The 22,634-nt window shown below is 41.3% G+C and overlaps 1 protein-coding gene across 1 annotated transcript in view; it reads right to left on the bottom strand.

The window, feature by feature from the left end:
- Window positions 1–8,348: 8,348 nt before the first annotated feature.
- The window catches only part of LOC120947097 (lysosomal acid lipase/cholesteryl ester hydrolase-like), a 53,817-nt gene continuing 39,531 nt past the window's right edge, over window positions 8,349–22,634 (bottom strand). The window contains exons 6-10 of the mRNA XM_040362086.1: window positions 20,111–20,247; window positions 16,927–17,073; window positions 14,800–14,871; window positions 12,040–12,108; window positions 8,349–9,765 (exon numbers count right to left, since the gene is read on the bottom strand). Of these exons, the coding sequence (XP_040218020.1) occupies window positions 9,532–9,765; window positions 12,040–12,108; window positions 14,800–14,871; window positions 16,927–17,073; window positions 20,111–20,247 (659 nt within the window). The 3' untranslated portion in view covers window positions 8,349–9,531. The remainder of the gene's footprint in view (window positions 9,766–12,039; window positions 12,109–14,799; window positions 14,872–16,926; window positions 17,074–20,110; window positions 20,248–22,634) is intronic.

Raw genomic sequence — 22,634 nt, 5'->3', positions numbered from 1 at the left:
AGGGTATCACATCGGAGGATGGTGAAGTTATCGGGGAGAAGCAAGGCCCACTGGAGTCTGAGGTTTCTTGCTGAATACAGGAGCTTGGGCTGTATTTGGTTCAGTATGGCAGTTATGTCACAAGGAGCAAGGAGGATCAGAGGGTGGCCCAACGCAAGGCCAGGGTCTTGTCCAGAAGAGCTTGGGCTGCAAAGATGGCTCTGAGACTTGAGGGCCCCCCCCCCCCTTGGCCACTGAGTCCAGTTGATTATATAGTACTGATAGGTGACACTGATGATAGCCTGCACTGATTGGCAGCAGATCTCACCCTCCACTTGCTTGCTCACTTCCCCAGCTGTGCAGGCCGTGCCCAGACATGTTTCGTCAGTATAGACAATTCAATCCCATTGAAAAAGTCTATACTGACGAAACATGTCTGGGCTGGGCCTGCACGGCAGATTTTTGTGATCCCTATACGTACCATCGGAAAAACAAAAGGAAATGCAGCGCTAGTAAATGATAAATAATATATAGTTCATGAGAATATATAAATACAAATGTAAATACAGGCTCTTCCTAAATAAATAGAGCGAGGAAAAAAAGGAAAGTTCAGTGTGATAAGGGAGAAAAAAATCTCCAAAAAGCCACTCAGTGATTAAGAGTGAATGATGAAAGTCCAGTAATAAACTTGTGATAAAAACTGCTGCCAGGAAAGGTGATCAAGTGAAATCCAATTTTCTGGTGATTAAAATGGTTCTTCACACCGCACACGTGAATTAAGACTGCCTGCTTACCAGAAGGAGAGACTGTTTTGCATCAGTCTCATAGAGCATAGGGAAGTCAGGTCTCCCTGGAACCAATCCGTGTAATGATCAGAAGACACTCAGCAATGGGACCGGGATAATATAAACGATAAAAAAGAAAGGACTCGCATAACGTATTATGTATTTCTAAAGCAGGGGTTTAATAAGTAATGCACTTACAATTGGTTGATAAGGGTAAAGCAGGTATTGTGCTGAAGAGCCGTAGTCTCTCCACTCCGATGCCTCTCGCTACTCGGACGAAAAACACCACCAACGTACAGGGCGGTCTTAATTCACGTGTGCGGTGTGAAGAACCATTTTAATCACCAGAAAATTGGATTTCACTTGATCACCTTTCCTGGCAGCAGTTTTTATCACAAGTTTATTGCTGGACTTTCATCATTCACCCTTAATCACTGAGTGGCTTTTTGGAGATTTTTTTCTCCCTTATCACACTGAACTTTTCTTTTTTTCCTCGCTCTCTTTATTTATTTAGGAAGAGCCTGTATTTACATATTCTCATGAACTATATATTATTTACTAGCGCTGCATTTCCTTTTGTTTTTCCTATGTTTTATTGAGTTGTTGTACACAACTTTTTAGTGCTAGCAGCTTACAGTTCATTTTTTCACTGTCACCAATTCAATATTCACGCCAGCGCAACGTCAGCCTTTTGTTTTTTTTGTTTATACGTACCATCACCGCCGAGGGTGAAGCTGTTTCAGCTGGGGAAGTGAGCAAGCAAGTGGTGGGTGAGATCTGCTGGTTGTTTTGTGTCCGCCGTGACCACAATACCTAACCTCTTACTGCAAGTCTCCTTCATTTTAAGTGATGTGAGTACAATGATTGAGGATTTGTGAGCACTTTAATAAATTGGTTTACGTACTTTACCATTGGAAGCATTTTATTTATTTTTCATGTGGATTTTGATTAATTTGTGATCACCGTTGGAATTGCCTATTAACCCTGGTGGGTGATCAAGCTATTATGCCGAACATTTGGGAGTGGATTCACAAGCAGATGAGGTGTGGTGGAAAGTTTGTATCAAGACTTTTTCAAGAAAGACACCATTCATTGATCAACTATTGTTTAATCACTTGAAGATCTGTGTGATTTATGGACACTTTTTTATGAACCTCACTTACTGTGATTTTTCTATTATTTTTTTTATGTATGTCTATGGATCATTTATATGCACTAATAATTTCACTTGGTGGTTTAATATACATGTGTTAATTTTTTTGTTATATTTAATCGTTGTCATAATTACATTTTTTAGTACTGTTTTTCGAAACAGAGTGCTACTATTTTTTTCACTAAAGATTTACTATTTTACATTTCTATTTTAAGTAGCATCTGTAGGCATTCAAGTTTATCCTGGACGCAGTGGTGGTTTAGAAAGTTACTAGGGGGAGTTGAATAGCTTTTTTACCAGTGTTTAAACACACACACACACACACACACACACACACAGTGCCTTGCAAAAGTATTCGGCCCCCTTGAACTTTGCGACCTTTTGCCACATTTCAGGCTTCAAACATAAAGATATAAAACTGTAATTTTTTTTTGAAGAATTAACAACAAGTGGGACACAATCATGAAGTGGAACAAAATTTATTGGATATTTCAAACTTTTTTAACAAATAAAAAAACAAAAAAATTGGGCGTGCAAAATTATTCAGCCCCTTTACTTTCAGTGCAGCAAACCCTCTCCAGAAGTTCAGTGAGGATCTCTGAATGATCCAATGTTGACCTAAATGACTAATGATGATAAATAGAATCCACCTGTGTGTAATCAAGTCTCCGTATAAATGCACCTGCACTGTGATAGTCTCAGAGGTCCGTTTAAAGCGCAGAGAGCATCATGAAGAACAAGGAACACACCAGTCAGGTCCGAGATACTGGATTTGGATACAAAAAGATTTCACAAGCTTTAAACATCCCAATGAGCACTGTGCAAGGGGTAATATTGAAATGGAAGGAGTATCAGACCACTGCAAATCTACAAAGACCTGGACGTCCCTCTAAACTTTCAGCTCATACAAGGAGAAGACTGATCAGAGATGCAGCCAAGAGGCCCATGATCACTCTGGATTAACTGCAGAGATCTACAGCTGAGGTGGGAGACTCTGTCCATAGGACAACAATCAGTCGTATACTGCACAAATCTGGCCTTTATGGAAGAGTGGCAAGAAGAAAGCCATTTCTTAAAGATATCCATAAAAAAAGTGTCATTTAAAGTTTGCCACAAGCCACCTGGGAGACACACCAAACATGTGGAAGAAGGTGCTCTGGTCAGATGAAACCAAAATCAAACTTTTTGGCAACAATGCAAAAACGTTATGTTTGGCGTAAAAGCAACACAGCTCATCACCCTGAACACACCATCCCCACTGTCAAACATGGTGGTGGGGGAGCTGCGGTGGCTCAATGCTATTGGCACTGCGCTGACAAGCCATTCACCTCTGCAGCTAGGGGTTCGGATCCCGGTCTCAGCTACATGTGAATTGAGTTTGGTGGTCTCAGCCCGGCTCCCGGTGGGTGTGCTATGCGAGGTAAGCCTGCGCTTAGTACGCCCACCCCCCTCCCACAAAAACCACCACACTTACACGCACTCTAAATTGGGTTAACATGCACGCACTTTGACCACGCGGTCTCTAAATAGAGAGGCAAAGGACTAACGGGGCTGGTTGAGCGGGCTAGATCCTCTCATTCCCTTATAGGGAGTCCCTCTGCCCCGTTGGGCTTCAAAGCGGAGCAGGTAGGGCGGGCTGTGTGGGAGGACCCCCTCACACACCCACCATTGCCACCCGGGGGCATGGAGAAAGGTAGCAGATTGCCTCTGGGGGAGGCCTGCCTACTCCAAACTCCTGCAGTCCGGCTCCTCTCTCGAGTACACGCACAAAATACACTTTAAAAAAAAAAACATGGTGGTGGCAGCATCATGGTTTGGGCCTGCTTTTCTTCAGCAGGGACAGGGAAGATGGTTAAAATTGATGGGAAGATGGATGGAGCCAAATACAGGACCATTCTGGAAGAAAACCTGATAGAGTCTGCAAAAGACCTGAGACTGGGATGGAGATTTGTCTTCCAACAAGACAATGATCCAAAACATAAAGCAAAATCTACAATGGTTCACAAATAAACATATCCAATCGAGAATCTGTGGAAAGAACTGAAAACTGCTGTTCACAAACGCTCTCCATCCAACCTCACTGAGCTCGAGCGGTTTTGCAAGGAGGAATGGGAAAAAATTTCAGTCTCTCGATGTGCAAAACTGATAGAGACATACCCCAAGCGACTTACAGCTGTAATCACAGCAAAAGGTGGCGCTACAAAGTATTAACTTAAGGGGGCTGAATAATTTTACACGCCCAATTTTTCAGTTTTTAATTTTTTTTTAAAGTTTGAAATATCCAATACATTTCGTTCTACTTCATGATTGTGTCCCACTTGTTGATTCTTCAAAAAAAAAAATTAGTTTTATATCTTTATGTTTGAAGCCTGAAATGTGGCAAAAGGTCGCAAAGTTCAAGGGGGCCGAATACTTTCGCAAGGCAGTGTGTGTGTGTGTGTATATATATATATATATATATATATATATATATATTAGGGCTGTGCGTTAAACGCGATATTAACGGCGTTAACGCAAACCCATGTTAACGCCGTCAATATTTTTATCGCGCGATTAACGCGGGAGCGCTCGGGGTGGACGTGCAGAGTGTGCAGCGGCGCGGCTTACCTTCTCGCTGGATTCACAGGCAAGTTACTCACCTTGTCCCTGGATCCAGCGATGCCACCCCGCTGTGTGATCGGCGATGCCACCCCGCTGTGTGATCGAGCGGGTCCTCCTCGCTTGGCGGGTCCTCCTCGCTCGATTCACAGTGTCTGTGTGCCGCCGATCTCCGTTCCCTGCAAAGTTACGACGCACGGGAGCGGAGAACGGCGCCAAATTCAAAAAAGTAAACAAACACAATACACACAGTATACTGTAATCTTATAGATTACAGTACTGTATGTAAAAAATACACACCCCCCTTGTCCCTAGTGGTCTGCCCAGTGTTCTGCATGTACTTTTATAAAATAAAAACTGTTCTTTCTGCCTGAAAACTGTAGATTGTCCAAAAGTGTCCCTTTATGTCAAAAATGGTTTTAGATCAGCTAGAAAACAGCGATCATAAATTATAATCACTTGCAGAATTGTGCGATATTTGTGGGGAAATTCGTCATAAATTAGATAGATTAACCGTGAGTTAACTATGACATTAATGCGATTAAAAATTGTAATCGTTTGACAGCACTAATATATATAACATATTGAAAATAGGCATTTTATTGTAATACCTTAGTCACATCCATTGCACTGACAGTTCTTTTATTCATGTGCTATGGTGTTGCTCAAAACTTTTCAAATACTGGACTTGCATTTTTCAAGCAGCTCCTCATTGCTTGATCCTAGGGTGGCGATTTTAAACAAACATTCTTCCCAAGGACCTTATACCACCGATATTTAGGTTAATAATGATACGCATAGTCTTCCTTGCCTCACAGCCCAAAAGTTATTGTCCCCTTGCCCTCCCAGCACAGGGGTGGCCCAAAAACATTTTAAAAAGTATGATCCCCATAGTGAGCGTCTACACTATCAGACTCCTCTCTTGTCCCTTCTCTATCAATTTCTTATTGATTTACAGACACAGGGCACTGTTGATCAGAACAGTACATTCAGACTACTTCTAAATTGTTTTTACTTAGCTCTCCACTTACCCTTTGGGATTGTACTGTGATATTATCCGGACTTAATAACCACGCTAGGCATAATTTCAAGGATTGTCTCAAGTTTATCACATCACTTTGTACTACTTGGGCATAATGCACTACCTATACCTCCAACTGTTAGTTGATAGATCCAGTAATTGTATTGCTTCTATTTTGACTGTACTGTCCTAAAGTACTTTCTTGTATTTGTCTTGATTTCAATTATTAATTTGTTTTCCTCTTAGTTACTTTGTATTAGACTTTTGTCGTACAAAATCTTTAACGAAAATGATCAGGTTTTTTTTTTTAAGTCCTACATTAGCTAATTTGCCTAGCTCTTTTATATGCCTTAACATTTTGTTTTATAGGTATATAATTTGTTTAAAAAAAAAAAACTCATACATTTAAAAAAAATTAAATAAACACACAAGAACAGCAAATAAGTTATCAAGAAGACCAATAGGTGTCAAATGTAAAAGTTTATTCTGGAAAAACATTTGAAAAACATTATTTGGCACGCTCTTGGTAAAAACTGATTAGCTTACAGTTTATATACACACATAAAAAGAGCATCTTATTTTGTAAAACCAAAAGGATAACCTGAGAACTTGTGATTAGATCTAAACATAGTAAGAAAAGCCTTACCAGGCAATAACAGTCACCCTATAAGTAGTGGAACGTCCCCTATAAGTCCTGAACAATCTCCTTGTGTATACACCACTAAAGCATTGAATCTTTTTAAAAATGATAAGCAACTAGTGTTTACAGCGAGGAATATGGCTGTATTTAGATTATACAGAGGACACGAACTGCATAACACCTTTGAAATTGCACTCATTCTATCAATGCAGTGTTTAAATGAGGTTTACCTGGCTGAGGGTTTCCTGTCCAACAGCAAATTTACCTCAAAGCTTCCTAATCTGCTGGGAAAATCTTTGCATCTCCAAGTACCCTGAGAGACAATACTGTACATTTCAGGCAACCATTAAACGTTTTTTATAACATAATACTTGTTGTTAATTATTTTGAGGGATCTAATTGAAAAGCTTTTCCTTAGAACGCTGTTAGGAGACTTTTGGAATAGAGTGATGGATTTGCTTCAATATTGAATTATAATCCTATATAAATTAGTATGAGTATTATCTGGTCCATCAGATAGGTGCAGAAGAGTATCTAGCTGCCACCGGCTTGATATCCAATGGTAACTCAGCACAAATCATATGCAACCCTTCACTAAGCACCCAAGAGTGTACAGTCATCATGCCTTGCAGTCACCTATCCTGAAAATGGTAAGCATAGATACTGAATGTAAAACTCTAAACAAATCTAAGGACAGCTACTTTACAGTAATGCGGTCAACACTGTTATATGGCTGAGCTTCCACATGTTAAATCTATGTATCTTGAGGGTGCAGATGGTTTAGAGGATGAGAGTACACTAATTAATCATATATATCATTATATATAGGTTCTACAATTTTATGGCATAAACCAGTGCTGTCCACCTTGATCTCTAACCCATTAGCCAATGACCTTCTAAAATTTTAGTATTTCTCTCACAATCATGAATAGCTCTATAATCAAGACGGACTTGTTTACTTTAACCCACATGTAGGTCTTGTTGGCAGCAAATGGACAGGCCTTGTACAGATCAATCTGTAAATCACACACTATATTGTCATAATATATATATATATATATATATATATATATATATATATATATATATAAGTATTTGAGAAGAAGAAAGCAGTGCAGTGATTTATTAAGGCTGGGATTAGATGGCCGACTTCTGCAGCACATCTTGTTCATTATTTGCTGCTTTGGATTAACCCATTTTTTGGTTTTGTTATTAATGGTTTATGGTGATGAGCAAACATGTTGTGAGACATGTTATGTTGAAGGACTATTTAGTAAGAAACGCTCTAGTATAACCAGTGGTGCCTATAGCGGTCAACGATAAGTCATGAGATGGCACCACATAGATCCTGTAATAAAAAACACTACCACGGAGCAGCATCACAAACAAAAGCTGGTTGGAGTATTGGTAATTGTTTTTTTGTTGCTGGTGGAAAAAGCAACAGTCAACCCAGTGTGCAGACTACCAAAGAAATGGTAAAACTTTAAGGGTCCATATAATTGTGGAAACAGATCAAAATGTGCCCTTTACCTGATTTTATCACGTGTTAAGCTGCAATCCAGTGCCATTTATTTTGAATGGCAACCCCCATGCACATTTCCAGCTAACCTCAATATATACATTGGCTAACTGATAAAAAATAAATAAAATAAAGGTCAAGTGCTTTAAGATGCTCTGCTAGCCTATTGAAAATTAACTGTCTGGGGTGCATTAGGGGTCCCTTAATACACGATAATTTGCTGCATTAACACAATGCAAAATTTGATTTGCCCTGAGAAAGAAAATACATTGCATATCAAGTTACTTGGTAAGGAAATGTTATATTCTCTATTTGGTGTGCATACAAATAAAAATTATCAAGTAAGATTTCAAATGCAATAAAAAATATATACTCTGGAACTAAAGGATAATACACTTTAGAGCAGGGGTCTCTAAACTGTCTATGTAAAGGGCCAGTTTACCGGACTTTAGGGGGCCAGACTGTACCCACTGGGAGTAGAAAATGTCCCAGCATCAGTGGGCACAAACAATGCCCTAACATTGGTTTGAATGGAATCAATGCTGTCAATGGGAGGAATAGTGCCCCATTGATGGGGTTAGTCGGTGGAATCATGCCCCAAGGGCCAGAAAAAAGGTAAGATAAGGGCCACATCTGGCCCCTGAGCCACAGTTTTGAGACCACTGCTTTAGACCTAGGAACTATAGGAAAAAAAATACAATCTGAAACCACACAAAAATATTTTTTGTAGGCAAACTAAAATAGCTAGGCTACAAAGGGTATCTCCAGTGTTTATCAGAATCCCCCATTGTGCATTTGATTCTTTCATGCAACACAGGCAGCTTCTGCAGTCTATTTCAGCTGCAAATGGAATTATATCCTATATCAGCACAGTGTTTATACAAGGAGAGGCACTTAATACTAATAAAAACATGGTGTTAAAAAAATCGACATGCCAGTCTAAAGCACGGACCGCAGATTTCTGAAAGGTTGCCTTTATTAATTCATTAATTGTTTCTCCTGCTGAGAATAAAATCTGCTGACTAAAACCAAGAAATTCTCCTGACCAGTTCACACCAAAACGTGGTGCGGGAAACCCGCATTCAAAAGGGCTCTTTCAGCACTGTGTTCAAAACGCACTGCACTTAAGATCTGCAGCGGATGTCAGTCAACTTAATGACACCCCGAACGCAGGTTGCAAATGCAGTGTGTTTGCCTGCACCAGATCGCATGGTACAGTTGTACCATGCGATCTGGTTGCAGCGCATTTAAAGCAGCGAACGCTCTACTTTTGGTCCTGACCAGTGCGATGTTAACCCATTCAAAGGAATAGGCTGAAATTACACTGTACCCGGATCGCATGCAACTCACATAGGAATGCACAGCACATTCCTTTGCAATTCATGGTGTCAACTGGCCCTTAAGGCTTAGGATTTGTGGCATATTTTGTCTCCTGTAAAAAAAATAGGTCTAGGACACTGCAATAGCCCCCACATGCACACATAATATTTATTGAGTGTCAAGGCTGGGACAAAGGGTGGGCAGAAGAGGAAGCCGTCTTGGTGGTTAAGCAGGTGCAATCTCACAGCCCATGGATTGGGGGGGGGGGGGGCAGGGAGGGAGACACTTTGTTTTTTTTTAGCCTTGGGGGTAAAAGACATTGTCCTGGCACTGGCAAGTCTGGTGCAGCTAGACACACCTGTTGCTCGTAAGAATGGCTCGTTCGTTTGGTGTCCATCCATAGACAGTGGTTTGACAAAGTATTTTGGGATAATAAAAAAATTCTAAAAGTTTTCCTGCTAAATCTGTTAGTATTTGCTACATCATTTACATAATTTATTTGTGAAATGTTAAAGTTCAGGAGGCTTTCTTCAGTAGTTGGATTATTTCATTGTACATGCGGTCAGGAGCGTCCAGACCCCAGATGAAATCTAGATGTTCCCACTCTGGAATCTCCTTATGGTAGACCAGATTGCTGACTTGAGTGAGTAGTAAAGCCATATCCTTGCGGTCCGCTAGCCAGTCATTGCCTCCACTCCACAGAGCGGTTGGGACCTTCATGTCTTTCACATTGTAGAAAGGAGGAGTAGTCTGAAAGATAGCATTTGCAAGGGATGAACCATGGAATCAAGCACACAACTTTATCCATAAGACTTGACAGTTTAAATATTTAAATAGACAGACTTAGGTGAGGGCTACACTGGCATCTTTGCTCCCGAGTTATTTAACAAAAGTTGGTTAAAGCTACAGTTTAATCTGCACCCCTGGTTCCCCCCTTTTCCATCTCATTAACAAATCACAAGACAAAAGAAAGGATTTCTTCTGGACAGCCGCACGCCGAACAAAAAAAATTGCCTTTTTGTAAAAAAAAATCCAAGATAAAAAACAGCATATCGGCAGAGCTGACGCGTTTCACATTATACTTAGTGTTTAGTCATAGCTAAACACTAAGACTATGACTAAACACTAAGTATAGTGTAAAACGCATCAGCTCTGCCGATATGCTGTGACTTGTAGTGCCGTTTTTTATCTTGGATTCTTTACAATAAAGGCCATTTTTTTGTTTGGAGTGCGGATGTCCAGAAGAAATCCTCTCTTTTGTCTTGCAATCTCATATGCATTGCCTGCACCCATGGTCCTGGGGGAAGCACTCACTTTGAAGATCTCCACACCTGAGCGGTCTTTCTTTTTTGGCTCACCTTATTAAATAAATCCTGTAAATTTGTATTGCATACCCTAGTATGGACCTAGTGATGTCACCACTGAGTCTGAGCTTCACTATGGAATGCAGGCATATCATGACTGGTGGGAGGGGCTGGCAGATTACCATACATAGCACCCTAAAAACCTTGAAGCAAGCAGCGAGCTGGCTCTTGGGAGGAGTTATACAAACATTAAAACAGCCTTCAAAGCTGTGTGCCAATCTGAGTGGGCATTCCTAGGCAGAATTTATTTTTATCCAGACCACCCTAGGCAATGGCTATAGGTGATGGTGAGCTTCCATGATTGAAATAACCGAAATACAATAAATGGAATTAAATCCAATGAATAAAAGGGACGGGTCATGGAGAGTGAGTGGCTGTTCTCTTTTGTACTAAAGTTAATGTGACCAGCAGTTCAGATAGAGCCCACGTCATTTCCTGAAGGGCAACCAGTATCATCAAGGCTCACTGTGGGCCAGCTTTCTCCTTTCCTGCTCAGAGATGCAGCGGGCAGGGCTGAGATTCCTCTGCTGATGTCAGTCTGAAGGTGAGGAGGAGAGAGCTGGCTGGTCATGTAATCGAAATCTCGGCTGTGAAATTAGGTATTTACAGCATTTATATATCATTCACAGAGGGGGACACTGCAAAAAGAGGAAGTGCTGATGGTGTATACATGTTAGTGTTATGAGAGCAGCAGGAGGGGGAGGGGCGGCTCACACACAGACAGAGGGGAGGGGGAGGAGGACACAGGAGCAGATAGCAAGCTGCTGATGACAGAGGCATGTAAACTGACCACGGTGTCTGGTCTCAGCAGCCATGATACACCGTGGTCAGGTTACAGAGGGGTGGGGAAAAACTGAACAAGCTGGAACAAAACAGAACATTCTGCAAATGTTTACAAGCTTAAAATACATTTTCCAAAGTTCCCTGCTCTAATCTTTATTTTTATTTTTTCCACAAATTTTTATTGAAGTATATCAGTTACAATAAGGAAAAGATATGTAAAAACAAAGTGATTTGTGTATCACATTACTGAATGACATGCATAATAGAGAAACAAATCTTAATCACATGCGTGTATCTTTAAACATCCCCTGTTCTAAATCTTTAGACTACTTTTACACGGCTCTGTCACAAAAACGTAAAAACGCATACGTGTTTTTGCAGCACTTTGCACCTGTGAAAAAAAAGGTGTGACTCAAACAATGCGCAACTAAAGGAATTCTGATGCATTTTCCATTCCTTTCAAACGGGGAGGTGCATTTTTTAAATCGTCTTTCACCACACCAATCATACAGGAGACACTTGCTGGCCTGTGTGTATGCTGATCTGTCCAACAGAAGCCAGGCGTTCGGCCAGCTTCTGTCAGACATGCATGCTGGAAAACCAGCAGCCAACTGACTCCCGTTGGAACACAACAGCTCAGTGGGGGAGATCGCTGTACTAATGTCAGATGATTAGTACAGCGGCTCTGACCACAGCTGTTAGTTTTGTTTCGTGCAACCCAGGGTTAGTGTTCCATTCATGCAGACCGGTGTACAGTTGTGGGAAAACTTGCAAGCGCTATTCTTGAATATTTCAGTATTGTATAGTGTACATCCCCAATGGGCATCAGCATACAACTGATAAGCTCTAACCAAAAAAGGGAACATAATAATCTTACCTGATTGTAATGAATAAGATTACCCTTGGTACCATAGTCAAATGCACTCAGCTCACCGCACTTCACACCCTGCAAAAAAAAAGAATCCACACTGTAAATGCAGATAGCTTGTGGCCGCCTATCCCTAAGCTGGCCATGTGCAGCTCAAACTTTGCTGATTCCTGCTGAATCAACTGCAATTAAAGCTGTGGTGGCCATGCAAGCCCTCCCACGGGTCCAAAAAACTGGATATAAAAAAAGCGACAACATCCAATCAGATGCCGCGGCTGTCTGAATACAATATCCGGCAGTGGACAATGTTTCATCCATGCTGGCAGCACAGATGAGGGACCCAACCAACTTTATCTCATTCAGCCCCCAGAATTACAGAAAAAAAAACTGGAGCTGTGTATGAATACATTGGCAGTTGAGGCATAGCTTTACCGCCTCCCAACCACCCTCTAACTCAATGAAGCAGCCAGATGGGGTCACACCCATGCCACAATGCTTTACTTTACCGCTGTGGCAAAAGTCAAGTGAACACGGCTGCACTGCAACTGCCCCGCAAGCGTGTGCAATGCATGCAGTTGCGAAGGTGTGGGCTTTCAGGGTTAAAACCAGTACTGGGGAGGCAACATATCGCCTCCCAGCCACCTGTCAACAACCCTCTAAAAAGCGATTCATGGCAAATCACTTTTCAGGGGGTGGCAAGGGCTGCCGCTATTGTAATTGAGCCCTTATAGCAGGGGTAGACAATCTTAAAGTGGTGGAAATCTACCTTGACAACATGGGAGAAGTCAAAGATCACCGGGCACAGTGTCGCCTCCTCACACCCGATTTAAACCTCTAACTACCGTGTCGCAATCACTTGCAGTGCACGATAATCGTGTTTAAATCAGGCGGTGAGATGGCAACCTCCTCACCCACCACCTGTCAAACACACTTGGATCGCTATTCAGAGGAGCAGCAGTGCCTGCTGCACTTGTGAATGAGCCCTTGGTTGCATTCCCCAGCAGCACCCTTAGAGCTCGTTCACACATAAATTTGGGGGGTGATAAAACCCTGCAGTTGAGTTTACCACCCTCAATCCCCACCCCCTTTAGCTGCCGAGCAGAAATTAAACCCCTGTTTTGGCGGGTGCTACCGCTAGCCAGTCACAACCCATTCAAGTAAATGGGGCCAATCTACAAGTGCCCCACAACTGCATGTTTTTGTGGCGTCCAAGGGGTTAAAGCAGGTGGTGAGAAAGCATCATCCTGCATTGATGCCGGCACTACAGAGGAGATATCGACTTATTCAGTATTTGCTCCCTATTACAGCTCTAACTTTACAAGTAGCCCCTCTTTATTGCGCTCTGATTGATGCTCTGGGATGGCGGGTCAGCAAGCTCAGACCGCGATCTACCAGTCACCTTGCTGCAATCTACTGGTTGCCGACTCTTGCCTTATAGACTATGTTTTGTTTGAACTATTGGGTACTTGTCGATCCTCTGATCTTGTTGATCTTTTTGTGGACTTTGTTATAGTTTAGATACACTGTTGGCAATTGTAGTTCAATAAGTCTCCAGGTTTTTCACCTTCAGACTCCTTTCACACAGGGGTGTTTTATAGGCGCTTTAGCGCAAAAAAAAATGCCTGAAAGAAGCCTCATCTGCAATCCCAATGTGAAAGCCCGAGTGAGCCCTTTCACACTGCCAGCGTCCGAAAAACGCTGGTAAAGCGCCGCTAAAACTAGCAGCACTTTTCCGGTGTTTTTGGAGCGCTAGCGGGCGCTTTTTTACCCCCGCTAGTGGCCGAATAAAGGGTTAAAAGCACCCACAAAGCGCCGCTGCCAAGGCAGTTTGCAGGTGCTTCCCGTTGATTTCAATGGGAAGGGGCGCTTTAGCTCATGAAGTGCTGCAAAGTAGCTGCTTGCAGGACTTTTTGACGCCCTGCCAGCGCAGCGCCTCAGTGTGAAAGCACTCAGGCTTTCACATTGGGATTTCACATAAGGCTTCTTTCAGGCACCTTACAGGCGCTATTTTTAGCGCTAAAGTGCCTGAAAAATGCCGCAGTGTGAAAGGGGTCTCATGCATTCTATACATTAAGTTGAAAAACCTTCTGTGCTGCAGCTCCCCCCAGACCCCCCCTTTTTCTTACCGGAACTCGATCCAATCCAGCGATGTGCATGAGCGCATATGCTCCTGCTGCTATTAACTGCCCAATGAGGAGAGAGTCAGCAACTGGAGCCGCTGCGCTTGTGCAAATCGCTGGATTAGATCAAGCTTCGGTAAGAAAAAAGGGATGGGGGGAGCTGCAGCACAGAAGGTTTTTTACCTAATGTATAAAATGCATAAAGGTGAAAAACCTGGAGACTTTACAACCACTTTAACTGTCATTCAAAGGCTGTGTAGGTGAGAAATGCATGCATTGCTGGGAAAGTAGAACCGAGATAGAAAGTAGAATTGTGGGTAAAACGTTTTTTCCTTTTAGACAGAGTAAGGGAGGATTATAACCCTTGTCAGGGTTTTTGCCATCCGTCTCCCATTCGGGTGATTTCCCGTCACTTCCTGTCCCATAGAGAAAACAGGAAGTTAGAGGAAATCCCTAGTTGTCACTCGAACTACTGTCCCAATTGGATGATTTCCCCTCTATTCCTATTCTGGTGACCACTCAAAACTTGGGATTTTCTTTTACTTCCAGTGTGAATGGCCCCCCCCCCAAAAAAATTTGCCTTTAGTTATACTTTAAGGGTTACAAGCCTCACTGATCGATACAGTAAAAATGAACGCTTTATCAGTACCTGCGCCCAATGGAGCATATTCTTTACGGACGTTCCTGATGGGCAATGTGTGGTATACACATCCACTCTGCTCTGTAGGAGACAAATGGGTTACCAAGAAAATGGCTCAGAAGTAAACATGCATTTGCTTTCATGGCGATATTTAACAAAATAAATAAAAAAATATCAAAAAGTAAACAGAAAGTATTTTAAAAGTACTGGTTTCTTAACAAAAACAACTGTATTTAAAATAACAGAGAATGAATGTTTTTTAAAAAAATAAACCTACAATTAATCGCAACCCCAAAAACACCCAGAAAGTTTTACAATGACTTTGCGGCTTTAGCTGAAAAACAAACTGCACTAGGAAGTCTATCCAAAATAGCCGTCTTGGCTGGCAGAACTCATTGTCAGTTGTAAACTAAGGCCCGGATACAGATACGAGTTATGACAGCGTATCTCCGGATACGCCGTCGTAACTCTGAGTGTGCCAGGTCATATCTATGCGACTGATTCGTAGAATCAGTTACGCATAGATTTCCCTAAGATCCGACCGGCGTAAGTCTCTTACACCGTCGTATCTTAGGCTGCATATTTACGCTGGCCGCTAGGTGGCGCTTCCGTAGATTTCCGCAAGGAATATGAAAATTAGGTAGATACGCCGATTCAGAAACATACCTCCGCCCGGCGCATTTTTTTACGTCGTTTACGTTAGGCTTTTTCCGGCATAAAGTTACTCCTCATAAAGCAGGGGTAAGTCATGTTAAGTATGGACGTCGGAAACGACCGAACAGCGTCGCATTTTACGTTGTTTGCGTAAGTCGTTCGCGAATAGGGCTGTACGTAAGTTACGTTCACGTCGAAAGCATTGACAGTTTGCGGCGTAATTTGGAGCATGCACACTTGGAAACGTTCACGGACGGTGCATGCGCCGTTCGTAAAAAACGTCAAATACGTGGGGTCACAAGTAATTTAAATAAAACACGCCCACATCATCCACATTTGAATTAGGCGGGCTTACGCCGACACATTTACACTACGCCACCGTAACTTAGGGCGCAAGTTCTTTCTGAATACGGAACTTGCGCCCTAAGTTACGGCGGCGTAATGTATCTGTGATTACGCCGCCGTAACATACGAAAAAGTATCTGAATCCGGGCATAAAAGTTGCACATTGTCCTAACAAAGGGTTAAAGATCTTAAACATGGGCGGTATATTTTATGTTAAAAGAATATTCCACCTTTTGTAGTAAGTTAAAGCTGAAATACACTGCATCCGAGTACCACAAACCAAAAATGCTATTTAATTAATTAAAAATTTTCAACGTAAACTCCCCTAATCATCAATGTCTCCATGCATTATTTTGCTGGGAAATCTTTGAAAAACACCCCCCTGATAGTTCTGGCCGTGGCCATCTTGAGTAAGGGCAGATGATTCATGTAGCATTTACTTCCTGGAATCCATTTGCCCCTAGCTCAGGCATGCAGGCAGAAGGGTGGGCTTAGCTCAGAAAATCCCTCCTCCCCTGCTGAAGACTTCTGGGATGTATGACCTATGGCACTTACTTCCTGGAAGTCTTGGATGGGGAGTGATAATTGGACAACGCACTGCATCCTGGGAAATGATGACACACATTTCCCAGGAGCATTAGAGGGAGATGATGTCAGAATCCTAGGTGGTTTCAAAGGCAGATTTCGTGGGACCGCATAGCAACAGGCATTTCCAGATGAGTAAAAAAAAAAATATATATATATTTTTTTTTTCTTTTTTAGTCGTAAGCTACAGTTTAAAGCAAAATTGTTTTTTTGATGGAACCTCCACTTTAAGGACAACTTCAGGGTGCTGCGAGGAGCAGAACCCCATGATTCAGGCAAAAACAAAGCAAGTTATTCTAAATAATAGATGCTGCCCAAGAGTCTTATGTATAGAATTGCTTCAAATAATAATATAGAAAGGTAAGAAATAAAAAAAATAAAAAATATATTATTTTTAGGTACGTTGGGACAATGGGAACACATAACTAACATATAGTGGAAGTTTCTCAAATCTGACTGCAAAAGTGGAAATACACATGAAAGTGTTAAAATGCTAAAGGATGATGTTTATTACTTACAAATAATAATTATCTAAATGATTGCCTTGCTTACCATGTTAAGATTCTTCTCATTAAATCCACACAGAATAAAGAAAACATTGCCACATATCTGTTCCACCACTTCATGGGTACAAAAGTGAATGGCAAGCCACTTGATAAATTCCGACTGCGGTAAAAACTCTTTTTTTCCAAACAGGTCCTAAAACAATGAAAAGAAAACATTTTTAACCACTTAAGCCCCGGACCATTTTGTTGCTAAATGACCGTGCCACTTTTTGCGATTCGGCACTGCGTCGCTTTAACTGACAATTGTGCGGTCGTGCAACGTGGCTCCCAAACATAATTGATGTCCTTTTTTCCCCACAAATAGAGCTTTCTTTTGGTGGTATTTGATCACCTCTGCAGTTTTTATTTTTTGTGCTATAAAAAAAAAAATAGAGTGATAATTTTTGCTATAATCCCCCCAAAAAATATATAAAAAAAGTTTTACTCAGTTTAGGCCGATACGCATTCTTCTGCATATTTTTGGTAAAAAACAAACAAAAAACATGCAATAAGCTTTTATTGATTGGTTTGCACAAAAGTTATAGCTTCTACAAAATAGGGGATAGTTTTATAGCATTTTTATTATTCATTATGGCGGACACATCCGACACATTTTTGGGACCATTGTCATTTTTACAGCGATCAGTGCTATAAAAATGCACTGTTTACTGTGAAAATGACACTGGCAGTGAAGGGGTTAACCACTAGGTGGCGCTGCAGTGATTAAGTGTTCCCTAAGGAATGATTCTTACTGTAGGGGGGCGTGGCTTGCTGTGACACATCACTGATTGTGTTCCCGATGACAGGGAACACCATCAGTGACAGTGTCACTAGGCAGAACAGGGAGATGTTGTGTTTAAACAAACATCTCCCGTTCTATCTCTCAGTTAGATGATCGCGGGTATGCCCCGCAGCGATCGAGTCCGCGGGACCCGCAGGCTCACGGAGATTGCGGCGCGCGCGCCTGCAACAACCGCTTCTTAAAGGGGACGTATATATATATACACGTCCTTTTGCCTGCCCGTGCCATGCTGCAGACATGTATCTGCATGCGGTGGGGGGCAAGTGGTTAAATACATTATGAAAATAGTAAACCTATTCGGATTTAGAATCCCCCCAACACCACTGCCTTTAATGGGATCTCCGAGCCTACCAACCTCCCCTCTATAATGTAAAAAACTGGAGGTGATGAGGATTTTGTCAATTCCGGTTTCAGTTTGTTGTTTGCAAGCCGTTACCGCAATACCAAATTTGGTTTGATCGGATGCTAATAAACCCCAGATTTATCCATAAGGGGCACCTGTCTTGGCCCATGCTATCACAAAGGATGTTGTTCATACCTTGTGATAGCAAAAAAAAAGTATAGTGTAAAAAAAATGAAATTTTTTATTTTATTTATTTAGAAAGAAAAAAATGTAAGGAAAAAAAAAAATAAGGTTTTAAAGCACCCTTGTTACCCTGTGCTCGCATACAAATGTGAACGCACAGGTAGGTCCTGCACGCATTTATACACAGTGATCGCACCACACATGTGAGGTGGCATCGCAAACGTCAGAGTGAGAGCAATAATTCTAGCACCAAATCTCCCGTGTAATTCTAAACTGGCAAACTGGAAGGACTTTTGAAGCGCCGCGTGTGAATATATTTTTAGGTAACGTAGTTTGGCAACGTTCTGCTGGCGTACGCAATTTTAAAGCGCGACATGTTAGGTATTCATGTACTCAGCGTATCATCTATGTTTTATCAAAAAATTAGGCATTAAATTGTGTTTGTGTGCATTAAAATGTATTTAGGTGTACTTTTTTCTGATAATTGCATTTGCAAACTGCTATGCAGGTATCGTGCAACATAAAAAATTGCAACAACCTTAATTATCCAGGGTTTCTGCTTAAAATATATAGACTGTTTAGGGTTTTTGAGTAATTTTCTAGCAAAAAAAAAAAAAAAAAAAGTAGTTTTCTGCAGTCAAATCTGAGCTGATTATCATCGACGTCACAACAATAGACAAACCCAATGTGCTTAAGCTGATAACGCACAAACCATTAGAATTTTACATGTCTTTATTGAACACACCCATTACCTACTTCCAGTCTGGGCGAATTCTGAGAATTCTCTCACACATGTAAAAAAAATAAAAAAATTAAAATCGCCATTTTTCTTGCTACTGTATATTATTTTGTTATTTTCTTTTATTTAATAATATTATTATTATTATTATTTTTTTAGGTACTTATATAGCCCTGTCAATTTATGCAGCGCTTTACATATACATTGTACATTCACATCAGTCCCTACCCTCAAGGAGCTGACAATTTAAGGTCCCTAACTCACATTCATATACTAGGGCCAATTTTAGGCAGAAGCCAATTAACCTATCAGCATGTCTTTGGAGTGTGGGAGGAAACCAGAGTACCCGGAGGAAACCCATGCAGGCGCAGGGAGAACATGCAAACTAGTACAGGGGCGTCTAACCCTTTGCCCTTCCTGGGCCAAATTGGAAGAAGAGAAATTGTCTTGGGCCACACACAAAATACGCTAACAATAAGGATAGCCGACGAGCAGAAAAAGTCAGGCTGATCACAAGTTAACAGTCACTGAGTAAAAAATAAAATAAAAAAAAAATTATAATTTTCGTAATTATAAAAATAAAATAAAATTGGCCACATAAAACTAGTGCTATCACTGTTTTTGATAATCTAACACATCAATATCTGGTTGGATTGATGTAGTAGCAATCCTAAATGAATTCTCAAGGTCCTAATCAGATATTTTGGTTCTAATTTTGCCCTTTGTGTGCTTCATCCTTGAAAATATTTGCTCACTAAAATAGGTGCCGACAAAAACTGATAACATGAATAAGGAGTGATTGTGAAGAGTGGGATATTTTTCCTTGGGGAAAAAAAGATAAAAAAAAAAAGATTAAAAAAAAAAAATGTATAAAAGTCCAATAAAGAGACACTGCGGCTGCATGTATTCACTAAGTGTAAATGCATTTTTACAAACATTTTCAGGTACGTTTATGACTTTGTATCGGGCAGCCACATGCAGTGTGTGGGGCGCAGGTTGGTCACCCCAGATATGGTACAGTAATACATCTATTACATTAAACATAGAGCACAGGATAGTGTAAATTATTTTAAATTCTCTTCTTAAATTTAGATACACATTAACTGCAAAACAAACTATCATACCTTGATCACAAATTCTGGGATAATACCAAGTTTTGCAAGTGGGCTGCTGGAGAATTTGACAGTAGCCACAGGGGCAAGACCAAAGAACATTTTGATTTTCTTGGCAAGCTCGGGCATGCTTGAAAATGCAATAAAGGCTAAGATGATAAAAAAAAGTAAAGTCATGAGATACGACAATGAAATTATTATTATATAGGATTTATATAGCGCCAACGGTTTGTGCAGTGATCAACAATCTAAAGGGAGACAGTACATATAATACAAGAGGGTTACGCGTGCCCTGCTCATAAGAGCTTACAATCTAATAGAGTGGGGCAAGTGGTACAAAAGGTAATACCTGTGAGGGAGGAGTTGATGGAAGAATTACAATTTTAGTTTTTTGGTGGGAATGGGATAGGCTTCCCTGAAGAGATGAATTTTCAGGGATGCCTTAACCACTAAGACTGCATTCACACCATAACGCGGCGTACGCGGCGTATTTTGCCGCGATTTGTAAACTTTTTTTTTTTTCACAAAACATTTTACATTGATGTCTATGCCGAACACCGAAAGCCGCCTGAAAAAAAGGGTCCGGGACTTGTTTTCAGGCAGCAGGCGTACAGCGTTTGGCGTGAGATGTGAACCAACTCATAGACATCAATGTAAATTCGCCCCTCCAGCGGCACGAGCGTCGCGCTTCAGGCCAATATACGCCTAGGTGTGAATGGGCTCTTAAGCCCCAGACCATTTGGCTGGCCAAAGACCAGAGCACTTTTTGCGCTATAAACAAAAATAGAGTGACAATTTGGGGAAAAAAACAATATTTTGTACTTTTTGCTATAATAAATATCTCCAATTATTTTTTTTCAGTTTAGGCCGATACGTATTCTTCTACATATTTTTGGTAAAATTTGCAATAAGCGTATATTGATTGGTTTGTGCAAAAGTTATACCGTCTACATAGGGGATAGTTTTATGGCATTTTTATTCTTTTTTTTTTTTTTTACTAGCAACGGTGGCGATCTGCGATTTTTATTATGACTGTGACTTTATGGCGGACACTTTTGACACATTTTTGGGACCATTGTAATTTTTACAGCGATCAGTGCTATAAAAATGCACCAATTCCCTTCTTTCCTCTTTCTTTCTTTCTCTTATTACTTTTCTTATGCCCCTCTCTCCCCCCCCCTTTTTTTTTTCCCTTTCTCTTCCTTCCCTTTGGAATAGCGGGACACGCAAACGTAAACCGCGGACCTCACTAATGGTCTGTTTGGTGAGAGAAGCCTGCGCTATAATTACTTTAGCGCTACTTCGGTACTGATATGCAGTGCTTTCCCTTAGGCTCCATTTACACCTAGGCGTTTTTACGCCTGAAGCACTACGCTCACAAACGCCAGAGGGATGAAATAACATTATTTGCTATGGTGACTGTTCACACCTGAACGCCGAATGCCCAAACGCCTGTCGCGCGAAGCTCAAACAAGTCCCGGACCTTTTTTTGTCGCGCGTATCGTGCAGTTTGGGCGTATTTGAGCGTTTCCATTTCCCATAGAAAGTAATGGAAACGCTCGATTCAAGCGACTTGCGCGACAACGGGCGTTTGCTACGGGCGTTTCGTCGCTTTAATCAATAGAACTTGTCGCCCATGCAGAAGATTAAAAAAATCTACCAACATAGCAACAAGTGATGAAAAGATGATAATTTTTCATATTGGCTAAAATAAAAAACGTTGAAGTACAAAAACGTCGGACAACGCTGTATGCAAACGCGCAAATAAGCATGAATACGCGCGAGGTGTGAATGCAGCCTTATTGACTCATGTCTGTGGTCTGTATGTTAATTTTATACTGTGTAGACCTCCGTGTCCTTTCCAGAGCTAATGGCGACTGCTGATTCCCTTTTACTTTTGTATTGTTTTGTTCTTTTGTTTATGTTTTAAACCCAATAAAAATTGTCAATTATAAAAAAAAAAAATGCACCGATTACTGTGAAAAAGAAACTGTCAAGGGGTCAACCACTAGGTGGCGCTGAAGGGGGTAAGTGTGTCCTAGGGAGTGATTCTAACTGTTAGGGGGAGGAGCTACCAGTGACACGTCACTGATCACTGTTCCCGATCACAGGGAACATTCGATGAGTGACATGTCACTAGGCAGAACAGGGGAACCTGGGCGGCAAATTTAAAAGGGACGTACAGGTACTGTTTGCCTGCCTGTGCCATTGTGTCGACGTATATCGTCGACACAAAGCGGTTAAAAGGTGTGGTGTACAGAGTAGGAGATGGACAAGCAGAATGGGGTAGAGGACTATGGGAGGAGGAGACGAGAGCTGGAGAGCAGGAAGTCTTGGGAGAAGCAGAGAGAACGGTTTGGGTGATATTTTGAGACAAGAGTTGTGAATGGCTTTGTATGTTGTTGTTAGTATTTTGAATTTCATTTGCTGGGGTAGGGTTGGGAATATTACAAGCTTGGTTTCAGAAAGACTTTGATTGAAGGAATGCTGCAACATCCATGCTGACATGTCAGTTAGTAATGTGAGAGGAGACTGA

This window comes from Rana temporaria, chromosome 8 (genome assembly GCF_905171775.1).
Source record: "Rana temporaria chromosome 8, aRanTem1.1, whole genome shotgun sequence".
In the NCBI taxonomy this organism is placed as follows: domain Eukaryota; kingdom Metazoa; phylum Chordata; class Amphibia; order Anura; family Ranidae; genus Rana; species Rana temporaria.
Note: the sequence above shows the minus strand (reverse complement) of the source record. Positions and strands in the feature narration are given on the sequence as shown.